Raw genomic sequence first — 12,936 nt, forward strand, 5'->3', positions numbered from 1 at the left:
AGTAGCAGTAGCATAAAGTACAGCAGTAGCAGCAAACCAGTAGCATCAGTAGCATAAAGTACAGCAGTAACATGAAAACAACAGTAGCAGTAGCATCAAAACAGTAGTAGCAGGAAAATCAAGACAGTAATAGCAGTAGCATCAAGACAGTAGTAGCAGTAGCATCAAAACAGTAGTACCAGGAGCATCAAGAAACCATTAGCATCAGCAGCATAAAGTACAGCAGTAGCATCAAGACAGTAGTACCAGGAGCATCAAAACACCAGTAGCATCAGTAGCATAAAGTACAGCAGTAACATCAGAGCAGTAGTAGCAGTACCACAGAGTACATGAGTAGCATGAAACCAATAGGTGGCTGAAAGTAGCAGGCGGAATAATGGCTTGCCGTCAGAGAGGGTATCTGCGTCATCGGCAGCGAACGCGCCTGCTGAGTAAACGACAGGCCCAGCAAAGTGCTGTACGATGAATTGTCTTTCTCCTGCGCATGCAGATCGATCCATGCCACAGCAGCACTGTTGCTGCAACAGCAGCGCGTCCGACAGCAACAGAAATTTCTGGTGTAAAAAATGATACGGCGAAAGCAGCGCTCACAGGAGCTGCGCACAGCTGCTGCAGTTTCGGAGGCATGAGACTCTGCACGTTGCTATACCGCGAAAGACGAGCAGGCAGCTGCTGATACAAAGTCGCAGATAAGCAGAGGCAGCAGAAGGGGAAAAGCGTCTCGGAAGGCAGACTAAAACAATGGGAGCGGAAGGGAAGTCGGAGTGGCTTCATACCAGCACCTGGCCTTAACACCTTTCGACTATCACGACTGCTCAACGCGGTTTGCTGCAGCAACTGAGAGGAAAGCAGAGCATGGAGAGACAACCTCATAAATAGACGAATGGACACGCAGGAAGACTGACAGATAGGCAAAGACACACAGAACGACAGACAAGCAGACAGGCAAATAGACAGACACACAGCCAGCCGTCCACATTGCAGCTGCGGCTACCCCAACACCAGCTGCAGCAGCTTCCCCCCGTCCTTCCTGTCACCCTCCTTCCTTGACGCGACTGCTGCATCAGCAGCAGGAGAGTTAGTGCAGCAATCGGCGATTTCGGAAAAAGACTCGCGCGTTGCACGTGAGGCAGCAAGCAGGATGATGCCTTGATAGATGCAAAATCACCAAAGCATGCAAGTGAGCAAATGCGCATCCTGCATACCCGTTGGCAGAACGCCGCTTCTCTAGCGCCAAGTGTTGGCATCCAGCAAAAGGACTCCAAATTGCCAAAGATGCCTTCACAGCCCACAAGAAAAAGCGGTTGAAAGATTCGCTCAGGCATGCGAAGAAGGTAGCAGCGGCAGAAAAGGAGGTACAGCTAAAGACGAAGCAGCGAACGCGAGAAGCAGCAGGCAGAGGAGAGCCAAAACAGCAGCAACAACAAACAAATTTGACCACTCAAGGGCAGCAGACTGCGCAAGGCGAGGAAGGCGCGAATCACAAGGGGCATTTAACAGAGGGGGATCCCTACCATGCCGCCGCTCAGAGCAAAATACAGTACAACACAACAAGGCTCAGTACAATATTGCGACAGCAACAAAGAAAACACCCGCAAGCAGGCAGGCAGGCAAGCAGGCACACAACACATACACAACACATATTTACACACACACACACATATACACATACACAACACATACACAACACATACACAACATATACATGTACATACAACACATATACACATACACAACACATACATACACATACACAACACATACACACACATATACACATACACAACACATACACACACATATACACATACACAACACATACACAACATTTACACAACCCATATACAACCCATACACAACCCATACACACACATACACAACACATACACAACACATGCACAACCCATATGCAACCCATATACAACACATACACAACATTTACACAACCCATACACAACCCATACACACACATACACAACACATACACAACACATGCACAACATTTACACAACCCATATACAACACATACACAACACATACACACACATACACAACACATGCACAACCCATATGCAACCCATATACAACACATACACAACATTTACACAACCCATATACAACACATACACAACACATACACACACATACACAACACATACACAACACTTACACGACCCATATACAACACATACACAACACATACACACACATACACAACACATACACAACATTTACAAAACCCATATACAACACATACACAACACATACACACACATACACAACACATGCACAACATTTACACAACCCATATACAACACATACACAACACATACACACACATACACAACACATGCACAACATTTACACAACCCATATACAACCCATACACAACACATACACACGCTGCTGTTAGTGCTCGTTTGGTGCTGTTGTTGCGTTGGAATTTACTCTTGGTGCTTTTGAAAGTTTCGCTGTCGTCAGTCTTGGGAAGCTCTTCACGACCGGCAATCACAGCACAGACGGCAGCACTGCGATGCAGCAGCTCGGCTGCTGCTTCGCAGCTGTCGAGAAGTTGTTGCTGCTGAGGCTCAGCGGTGGCTTCTCGGAGACGTGGGGAGGAGGACGTCACGCCATCTGCCAGCAGCAGCTGCTTTTCTGTCTCGACGCAGCTCTCGAGGAGAAAGCAGTGCAGCCTCTCGCTGGCGTAGTTGATACAGAGCTGCTCGAGAGTATTCGGCCTGGAGAGCTGATGCTGCGGCAAAGGGAAGAAAGGAAAACGTCTCAAGAAGACTTACCCCCCACAGTCCACTAAGCATGGCAAAAAGCGGTGAAAGGAGAGGCAGGCGCATGAGCGCTATCGGCATCTAGCGACGACAAGTGCCAGCAAGCGAGACATGAGAATCTGCCTCCGAAGAAGAAGCTCCAGGGGGGTGCAAGTATGGCTTTGCGAAGGGCGAAAATCCTCAGAGAGCAGCAAACCTGCAAGCTTCTTGCAGGGAGATATGAACCACCGACTGGACTCTACTACAGAGAGAGAGGGGGAGTGAGGGAGATAGAGAGACAGAGAGAGAGTGAGAGAGAGAGATAGAAATAGATAGAGAGATAGTGAGAGAGATATATATATGTAGAGTGGAAGAGAAATCGAGAGGGATAGCAAGAGAAAGATATAAACATATATGTAAATATATATCTGTATGTATGTGTAGAGACAGACAGACAGACAGACGCCAACACGCATAATTATTCTACAGAGCAAGAGGCACACGAGGACTGAAGAAAGGACCAGAGAGGAAGGAAGGGAGACGAAGCCGAAGAGCAGCATGTCATTCGGCATCTTACGAGATCTTCATATCCAAAGATGTCTAGAATTCCAAGAGTGTTTTCTTCAGTGTCTGCTGTGTCGCATAGGCAGAAGCGTTTTCTCAGCACGGCAAGTCGGCTGCCGACGCAGTATGCACCTACGGCGGTGTTGGGGGCAGAAGAGGGAAGAATATTCTATTCCGTTCGTAGAGAGGACTGACTCTATCTACGTATGCATAGAGTTCGAAGCACCAAAGCGGCCTTGGCAACAAGGCTTTAGCCAGATCAGCACAGAAGAGGCGCTCACGCGTCGAAAGGGATGAAAGGTGGTACAGACGCGCGAAGATGCAGAGTAAACCGAAAGAGGCAGAAAGCACTTCTTTCTAGGCGTGTGTTATTTAAGCTTTACGAGGACGATTTCTCGAAGCCAGTACGAAGAAGACCTTACAGGAAGGCGCAGAAGGCGGAGATGTAGCTGTCTCAGTGCCTGGTGATGCGTCGTCTGTGGCATTAGAAGCCGCTGTACCCCCTGCAGGTGATGGGTTGAGGGAGTCGTTGATTTTGGCAGTGACAAAGTCAAAGAGACGGCTGTAAAGAGTCTGCATTACGAGCATCATAGCGCACGGCATGAGTGTTGCACAAAAAGCGGTGGAGAATGCCGCTTGTTGGGGGAAACTGCTTCCTTTTCCTTCAAGGCTTTGCCTGTCTCTCCCCCATCACGATTTCTGCCTATCCTCTCTCCCCCATCACGCTTTCTGCCTATCCTCTCTCCCCCATCACGATTTCTGCCTATCCTCTCCCCCATCACGAGTTCTTCCTATCCTCTCTCCCCCATCACGATTTCTTCCTATCCTCTCTCCCCCATCACGATTTCTGCCCATCTCTTGCGTGGTTGCGTTTTTCCCGTGTGTCTGCACCTGCTGCCTCCCTCAAGTCTGCTCTCCCCTCAAACCTCCCGTCTTCTCCCCCCTATCTGTCTCGTTCCCACCTTTGCGAGAGAATCGCGAATTGCAGCTGCCTCAGAGGGAGTCAGATCTTTCCGGATGTCTCGAATTCCACGCGTGGTGAGCCGTTGCAGCAGCACTTCGGGGTCAGGCAGGTGCAGCAGACGGGCAGCAGAGGATAAGGCGGAGAGGCTGCTGGGGGAGACAGAGGTAGCAGCCTTCCCGGCAGAGTCTCCAGCCGCAGTCGCTGCTGAACGGCTTTCGAACGCGATGTTGCCCAAGTGCAGCAAAGCCGCAAGCAGACGCAGCAACAGCGTCTGCTCCTCTGTCGTAAGGCCTAGCCTCGCCAGGCAATCGCTGCAGCGGCATGTGCAAAAGAAGCGCGCATAAACACGCAACCATTCAAAAAGCAGCGGAGCAACACCTCTTACGGACAAAGAGTTCCCGATGCCGCTTGCGTGAACTCAGGCGGTAGTTACACTGCGCACGCAGCTGTAGACAGATCCATCACCACGCGAAAAAACTCTTCATCGAGCACCAGCAACGAAGCACAAATCCCCGCAGACAGAGAGACAGAGAGAAATAAAGCCTCACAGCAATTTCCTCAGTTCGACAGAAGCCGAAACTTCCAGAGATTCCCCTGTGGGCAGAAAGCGAAAGTCAGCTGCCAGATCTAGATCCAGCAACACGTTCGACAGCCAGGATGAATAAGGCTGCTCTGGCTCCTGCATCTGCTCTTGCTTCTGCTTCTGCTCTTGCTCTTGCTCCTGCATCTGCTCTTGCTCCTGCATCTGCTCTTGCTCTTGCTGCTGCTTTGCCTTGTGCGCTTTCTCGGCGTTGCGTGCCGCCTGGCAAAGGCTGTAGAAGACGTGAAAATTCCTTTCTTTGGGTGGCACGCGGACTACCTGAAAGAAGGCATGCAGAAAAAGACTCGCAGAGATTCCTCGGCTGCTGCCTCAAGAAAAGAGCTGCCGCAGCATGAGCAGCGAGAGGCGCACTGGCGAGACGAGGGGGAAAGAAGGAGGGAAAAAGCAGGAAAACGGCTGTTTACGCGTTGCTTCGCCAAGAGGTATGTCTTGAGGGAGGCTCCAGTGAGACGGCTACCCATGAAGTGCAGCTTCTGAAGCCTCCCCACTCTGCTGCTATTCCAGTTCAAGGCCGTTTGAGCTGAAGCACGCGCAGAGACATCAGAATCCAGCAAACAAGGCCCTCCTTTTACCTGGAAAGCCTCAATTTTTCCCGCGCTGTACGGCAACGGCTGCGCCAGAGCAAGAGGTCTCAAGGAAAATTTCCCGGAAGAACGTGTTCAAGGCAAGAAAGCCGAAGAGAGGGGGAAGAGAGAGAGGGAAGGGAGAGAGAGAGTGACTCTAAGTCATTGTTGTCTCCTTTTTTCGGCTTTTTATTCTCGAGACGACTCTTCTGCGGACTGACCATTTCCAAAGGCTTCGAGTATCGGCAATGCGAGCAACAGACGCGTCTTCAAACCGCTGCGAAAGAGCATGCAAGCCAAACCCCACACTGAGAAAAACTACCATTAGGATCAAAGACGGCAGCCGCAGCCAGCTTGATAGCCATGCGCGAAGGAACTCACGCAGATCTTAGGGAGGAAGCCTTACCCTTCTAGCTGAACATCCCGCCTTCCCTCCTCTGCCGTGAAAACAAGGTGTGAAAGAACATGCTAAAAGGTACAACAGACAGACAGCAGGCAGGCAGTCAATCAATGGATGGACGGCAGACAGGCAGTCAATCAGTGGATGGATGGCAGACAATCAATGGATGGATGGCAGGCAGGCAATCAACGCATGGATGGATAGCAGGCAGTCAGTCAATGGATGGATGGCAGTCAATCAATGAATGGATGGATAGCAGGCAGTCAATGGATGGATAGCAGGCAGTCAGTCAATGGATGGATGGCAGGCAGTCAATCAACGCGTGTAAATGCATCTTGTGCTGCACCCCAGAGAAGCGCGTATGTGGCGATTTTCAGCCCACAGAAGTGCTATAAAAAACAGAAGCAGCAGCAAGCGAAAAAAAGAGACGCCATTGACGTCGAGCTAATGGAGTGCCCGCTAAAGGAACGTCTGCTCCATCCAATTTTTTTGTGCCAACTTGGCAGCAACAACAAAACAACACCAAGAAGCGACCCCACCGGGAGGCGCCTACATCTCGCGCCTGCTGACCTTAGAAGCTTCGGTTTTCCCAGCGCCGCTATCGCCACTTATAACGATTGATTGACTGCGACTCTCTGCAGAGAAAAACGCAGCGGCAGATGTTTTCCACACGGCATGGGTTGTTCAGGAGAGTGGCGAATACAGCTGCCGAAACGGATTTGAAACTCGTGCTTGGAATACAGCGCGAAACAGCTCCGAGGAAGGCGAAGCGGGGGAAAAAGACACATCGAGAAAGGGGAAAAGGCAGGCACCTGAAGACGGTGGACCGTCGATGAACGCATATAGAGAAGGAACGAAATCGAGAGACAGAGACAGAGAGAGAAAGACAGAGAGAGGGAGAGACACAGAGCGAGAGATACACCGAGAGAGAGAGAGACACAGAGCGTGAGATACAGCGAGAGAAAGACAGAGATCGCGAGCTACACAGAGAGAGAGAGAAAGAAAAACAGCGTGAGAGCAAAAGAACACGATCTATTTGACATAAAGGCCGCCTCAAAAGTGGAGAGGAGGGAGCAAGAGGAGCTTGCTGAGAGCCTAGAAGGGTGAGACATACGCCGTAGCATCCTTCTGTATGCGCAATCAGCAATCGAAAAGGGGTGTGGCACAAAGACCCCGTCATCGGGAGCGACTGCGACTTGCAGTCTGCTGCTGGCAGTGAAAGTGCTGCTGCTGCTGCTGCTTGTTGTGTGGGCAGAGCCCTTGTGAACAAAGCCTTTGCTGCATCGGAGATGCCACTCGGGTCCGTAGATGTCTTTCGGTTCGTTCGGATTTACCGCAATCAGCAACGAGCCAGTGAGTGTCTGCGAGCCAAAAAAGGAGAGGAGAGGGGGGGAGAGGGGTGGGTTGCGCATGCAGTCCTTGTCTTTCCGCAGGCGGGTTGGCAAGCGAACTGACTGGAGACTGCAGCAGGGAGGCAGAGAGGTGGCGAAATGTGCAGGAGACAGCTGCGAGGTCAGAGGGCAGATCAGTGCCACATTGCAGTCACGGAAGCTAGAGGCTTATTTCCAGAGAGACTCCACGCCGCTCTGTGCGCCCTTTGGGATGCTGCCTGTGTCAGCAGCAGCATCAGGCATTGCTCTCACATAAATGCCATGCGCCTTGTGATCATCCTCCGCTGCTGCCCTGTACCGCTCACGGATGTTCGCCAAGACGTTTGGCAGCTCCAGATGACGTAGCTGAAACCCACAGCACACGCGGCAAACTGCAGAAAGTGTAAAAGACTGCAGAAAGTGTAAAAGACTGCAGAAAGTGTACAAGACTGCAGAAAGTGTACATGACTGCAGAAAGTGTACAAGACTGCAGAAAGTGTACAAGACTGCAAGAAGTGTAAAAGACTGTAGAAAATGTAAATCACGTTTTGCTAGCCGCTTTGAAGGTTGGAATTTTCCTTTGGTGTGTGTTTTACTTGAGTATTGTCGGGGATTCCGAAGACGTCGTCAGCGAGGCAGATGCTCGAGAGGGGCTGCAAAGACGCATACACCGGAAACACCACTACGACCATGACCACCCCTTCGCGTAGAGACTCCGCAGACAACTAATATCCGGAGCTGCTTGCTGCTGGATGGCGTCTCTGCCCTTTCCTCCGCCACGACTCCTGCTACCGCGTTCGACGAGCTGTCGAAATTGGGCTGGCTGCCTGTCTTACCGCGTAGAGATGGACGAACGAGCCCCCTCCAGAAGCTGCATCTCGTTCACGTGAACACTCCAAGCCACAGTTGGCTGCGACTGCGGCTACTCCTGGGGGTACACCTGGGGGCTGGGGATCACAAACGATGCCGCGAACAAACGGTGGCAGCGGTGCGAGTTCGCCTTCTTCCGGAGACTTTGGGAGCTGCATGCCGTCAAGGGGTCCTCCCGATGTCGCGCTGATCCACACAGCCTTCCCCAGGAGCTGTTTTGGCAGCTGCTCCTTCTGCTGTGCACTCTGAGCGGCCTGAAGCCTTCTCTGCTGCATTCGAAGCGGCTGCCAGCTCGCAGCAGGGGAGGGAGAGGGGCCTCCTCGCGCGAAGGGGCTTTTTCCACACGAGGCATGGGCACCCCAGGGAGTGCCACGCAGTGGGCTTCGTGCTCCCTTCGCCCCCCTCTCGACGCGTGCAGACTTCTGCGGAGCCAAAGAAGAACAGCTGAGGGTTTCGGGAGACGCCGTTGCACCTGTATCAAACCCTGCTGCAGCAGATACCGATGACCGCTTCCTCTTCATGGCTCCCTGCTGGCGCTGCCTCTCATGTTCATGCTGCCTCTCGTGCTGCTGCTCTTGGGAGCAGCTCGAGTGCATCGTGGCTGGGAAGCTTGTGCTGCCTCCGGGGACCAATTCAAAGGGGGGCCCCTCCGGCGCCTTCAAGCAGCAAAGCCAGCGGGGGGCCCCCAGAGGTGAGTGAACTGCAGGGGCTCTGGTAATAGAGCTTCACACAAAGCTCCAAAATCCTTTGTTTCTGAACATTTCGGTTTGAGAAAGGAGCAAGCAGCAGAGAGGAAGAACGAGAAGAGAAGGCCGAAGCCGGCACTCGGTGGGCAAAAGTGGTTTTAGGGTGGGGTTGGGGCCCCCCGCGCGCACTGCAAGGCGAGGCAGAGAGAAGGTCCCCGTTCACTCCTGAAAGCCACAAACCCTTCTTGAAATGTGACATTCCGTGAGTAATAACATACCTCTTATCGCGGCTCTCCGCTTGCTTGCGCAAGTTGTCTTTTGCCCCGACACTGTAGGCGCATACGACGGCGACAAAGTGTAGCGCTTAGCCTTATGGGACCAGTGAGCGCCTGTCGGCGGGGGTTACAAAGCAACATTCAACTTAAACAGAGCAATAGAGGCGTATGGGAGGGCTTTGAGAACAGCGCCTAGCTTTTGGAGATGAAAGCTGCAACACTTGGATATCAAGCCCCTTGATTGGCGTTTTTGTAGGACTCGCTGAAGGTTTGTCTACGACCTGATGAGCCTGTTAATAGTTCTGATACCAAGAGAATTTCAGGGCGAATCTGATCAAACCTTGCTTGTCTTTGCTTCCTGGGTGGCTGTATCTCTGCCTTCTTCCTCGAGACGCCTCATATTGCTGGGGCGCAGTAACCACTAAAGCACTAATCGAAGTTGACACCGCACCCGGAGCTGCTCTGAACCAAGGCAAGTTTGCTGATGAACGGGCTTTCCTGCCTCCCCCTATCACTTGGGAAGAGGATGCCCACATCTTTGTCCTTCTTTTCATAAAGAAAGAAATAGAATCCTACGTGTAAGCGAAAATGGAAGACACCAATATCGTGGACTGCAGCAAGTACCCGGGCACGAGGGCATGTCCAGTAGTGACCCACGCTGCATGTAAACAAGTACGATTACAATGAGCAAGACGATGCATACACCTCGGCTGCCGGATAAATCTCACGCCACTAGACGGACCGTGAGCTTGTTTCCACTGTAGTGCGACACCAGACATGGCCAGAAAAAACTCAGTTATTGCTTTTCGCGGTAATACCAAGACCAGCTCGTTGCTACGCTTCGAGGAAATGGGTATTGCTACAGCAGTGGAGGCCCGCTAGCGATCGGTATATCGATACTTTGCTGTGCAAATGCCCCAACGTCGGCCAACAGATTCTTTGTATCTGGCCTGTATTGTGCCACTACGTCTCACATCGGGTGGTAGAAGGTTGAACAGCGATTTAGAGTTTGAACAGGTGACCGGTGGACCGTTCACAAGTGATGAGTTTCTAGAAGTTTCACGAGCAAATGAGCTCAATTTTTGCAGCGTCAGTCAAGAAGGGAAAACTCAATCTGTGTGTAGAGCATTTGGGAGTGGAGGCTGTGCCAATTGGTCTCTATCCTTAAGTGGAAAACTGAGCAGCGCCTTCAGGCATAAGGCTGTAATGGGAGCGAAATAGGATGAAAGGTTATTCTGCGTTGAATTTAGGCCCTTCAACAGAATCAATGTAAGCAGAAGTTCGCTAGGCTTCGGTGACTTGCTTGTTAAACTAGACGGTGTGTAGTTTATGCTAAATATATGACTTCACACACGCATTTTTACACATGCCCACTTACCCCGATGACAGGCACAAGGGCGCGGTCCACGCTCTCACCCGCAGACTCAAATAGACCTATGTGCAGGTTGAACTCGCTAATGCCTTAGCCGAAGTGCATCGGCTAGTCAGTAGAAAATTTTATGAACCTGTCAAGGAGTGGATGAACGCTTAAATAAAAAACGGCGTCGTGCTAAGCCAAAGAGTTCAAAAACCTCTACTGCATACAGCTTGTGCGCTTTAGCTCTTGCGGGGGAAGCGGCTCGTGAAATTATCCAAGCGTTCATGTTTCATGAGAACAATTATTTCTGAGACTTCGTGTTTTTGTTGCAAGAAATGAGCCGGATTCGAAAATTTTGAAGCAGTTAAGAGGCATTTCCTTTATCTTCAATAACGTTGCTAAGTTCTGTGGGCTTCCATCTAATTGCCGAAATATAATTCTTGGATTTGCTCGACTCGTTGCTCATCTAAATGATCTGCTTCAGAAAAAGCAGTCTGTGCCCTGGACAAACGACACTGATGCCGCAGCAAGGACGCTTATCGGCCGCCCTACAACTCTTCCATCACCGGCGCATTATGAGCGTCATCTTTTCTGAAAACCAATGCTTATGACGTAGCTGTGGCTGCAAATCCCTCCCAACAAGCTGCGAGTTCTCCGAGGCAACCGAATTCAGCTTGTTATTTTCGCCGCCCAACCAGAATCGACTAACGGTGTTTAATGAGGGAAAAAGGATTCGATGTGTAGCGAGGAGCAGAAAAATTCTAGCACTACATATATGAACGTCGTTTTACTCCCCCAAATCATTGGTCTTTGATATACAATTTGATGAGTTCTCAGAGATTCAATAGCCTTACAGTAACTCTCTGGCTGGGGGTCTTCCTGCAGTACGACTTTCAGATCACGTGTATTGATGGCATCATCAAACGGGTCGTTCATGCGCCCTCGCGGCACCTCAACGGCAAACTAATGTGCAGTGTAAGCGCTCTTGCCTGTAAGGATTCACACTTGCCCTCAATGCTCCGCAAGGCTTATTTTTTCGGTAGCCATGCATCTGCTGATATTGCCAAAGTCCAAAACGGTACACGGGAGGAGCACCACGACGTTGAAGATTGACTGCTGTGATTTAGGGCAAAGCAGGTACTCCGTCGTTTGGACATTCTGCCTTCACTTCGCGGGTGCCGTACTGCATAAACCGTTGAGTCTTTTCTGGCATACCTGGAGTCGCAATGTGCTAGTCGCCATGGACTCTATTCTCGTATTCCTTTTTAACGATTTTCCCCCAGCGCGTCCTCTGCCTGAAATCGGTACCTTCATCTAGCGGTCTTAGGTTGAAAGCTCCCGCGAATTATTAGAATAAGAAATTCTCCTAACTAAGACTTATGCGCAGGCACTTTCAGGCATGATGTCTTGGCATTCATTCTTATGCCTGTTTTAGGTCGTGGAAATAGGATGTAGCGCATGCAGAGACTGTTCTGTAAGGTTCGGCGGCATCGCTGAAAAACAGTGTTTTTCGATCTTCTCTGCCTATTTATCGTACTTGTCGTCTGTTTTCTCGTAGCACAAGGCCAGAACATTTCAGCGCTCTGACGGTAGCAAGCTTTCGCCCCTCCGCTGTGGTGTTGGTTTGGTCCCCTTGTGGTTATTGGTTAGAGTGTACGTCTTTCGTCTAGTTTATTCCTCTCTAGTAATTGATGCACACTTTGCGTTTCGCATGTGCACTGTTCTGGCCTTTTCTCTTCCTGGGTAGTAGTGATGGGACGAAAACTCTTCTGCTTGCTTACTCTTAGTTGGGCTTGTGATACCCATAGGGACACGTGGGCAAGTTATTCAAAAAAGGAGGGGAAGATGTACCGGGCTAAGCTAGTCTTTACACTTTTCACTGCGCTAGTTGTATTAAGATGATAATCAATAAACGAATGACGACGTAATTCTGTCCGCGGATACCTCTTACTCACTGCACAGTAGCTACCAGAAAACGCAGTGTTGTGTGTGTGTGTGTTTGTGTGTGTGTTCTACGTGAAACGTGAAGCTAGCTGTTAAAGTTCAGAGTACTTAGAGGGTAAAATGATGAAATCCCCAGCTGGCCCTGTCATGTCGGAATCCTGAGGAACGCGGGCAAGGGAAGGTGGAAGCTCTGTTGGAAGGACATTGAATGTCTTTACTAAGCGTTGTATCGATTTTGAAGAGCAGCGTCTTTACGGAGGAATTTGAAGAAATATGACGACCAACGAATACGGCCAAATTCCTGTGGTCTGGCAGCACGGGGTAAGACGACGGCTTTTGTGGTTATACACCTGCGAGTGATGTTTCTTGAGTGTAACTGCTTTCCTGCTGGATGAGGGCCTTGAAATAATGCACTGTTAACAATGGATTGGCTTGGGCCAACAAGTGAGGCATCCGATGCAATGGAATTTACATTCAAGGCAGCATTAAGCTGCCAAGAAACGAATCCGAGTATAAGGTGGTAGAACGCCAGCGGCACGGAATCGAGCATCTAATTAGCCATGCCACTTCGCAGTTAATC

At 50.5% G+C, this 12,936-nt stretch overlaps 2 protein-coding genes across 2 annotated transcripts; both read right to left on the reverse strand.

The window, feature by feature from the left end:
- Positions 1 to 2,365: 2,365 nt before the first annotated feature.
- Positions 2,366 to 5,819, reverse strand: LOC113147350 (unconventional myosin-VI-like; the record flags this gene model as incomplete). Its single annotated transcript, XM_026337611.1, has 6 exons — positions 5,730 to 5,819; positions 4,839 to 5,149; positions 4,289 to 4,601; positions 3,749 to 3,899; positions 3,340 to 3,458; positions 2,366 to 2,752 (listed from the first exon to the last, which is right to left on the reverse strand). Coding segments are annotated over exons 1-6 (1,371 nt in total), but the record flags the coding sequence as incomplete, so codon positions are not given.
- Positions 5,820 to 7,413: 1,594 nt separating this feature from the next.
- On the reverse strand, positions 7,414 to 8,369 carry LOC113147351. Its single transcript, XM_026337612.1, has 3 exons — positions 8,061 to 8,369; positions 7,821 to 7,877; positions 7,414 to 7,590 (listed from the first exon to the last, which is right to left on the reverse strand). The coding sequence occupies exons 1-3, from the start codon at positions 8,367 to 8,369 to the stop codon at positions 7,414 to 7,416; spliced, it is 543 nt and encodes a 180-aa protein (XP_026193397.1).
- Positions 8,370 to 12,936: the final 4,567 nt, after the last annotated feature.

This window comes from Cyclospora cayetanensis, unplaced genomic scaffold (genome assembly GCF_002999335.1).
Source record: "Cyclospora cayetanensis isolate NF1_C8 unplaced genomic scaffold, CcayRef3 CcayRef3_contig_196, whole genome shotgun sequence".
Lineage (NCBI taxonomy): Eukaryota > Apicomplexa > Conoidasida > Eucoccidiorida > Eimeriidae > Cyclospora > Cyclospora cayetanensis.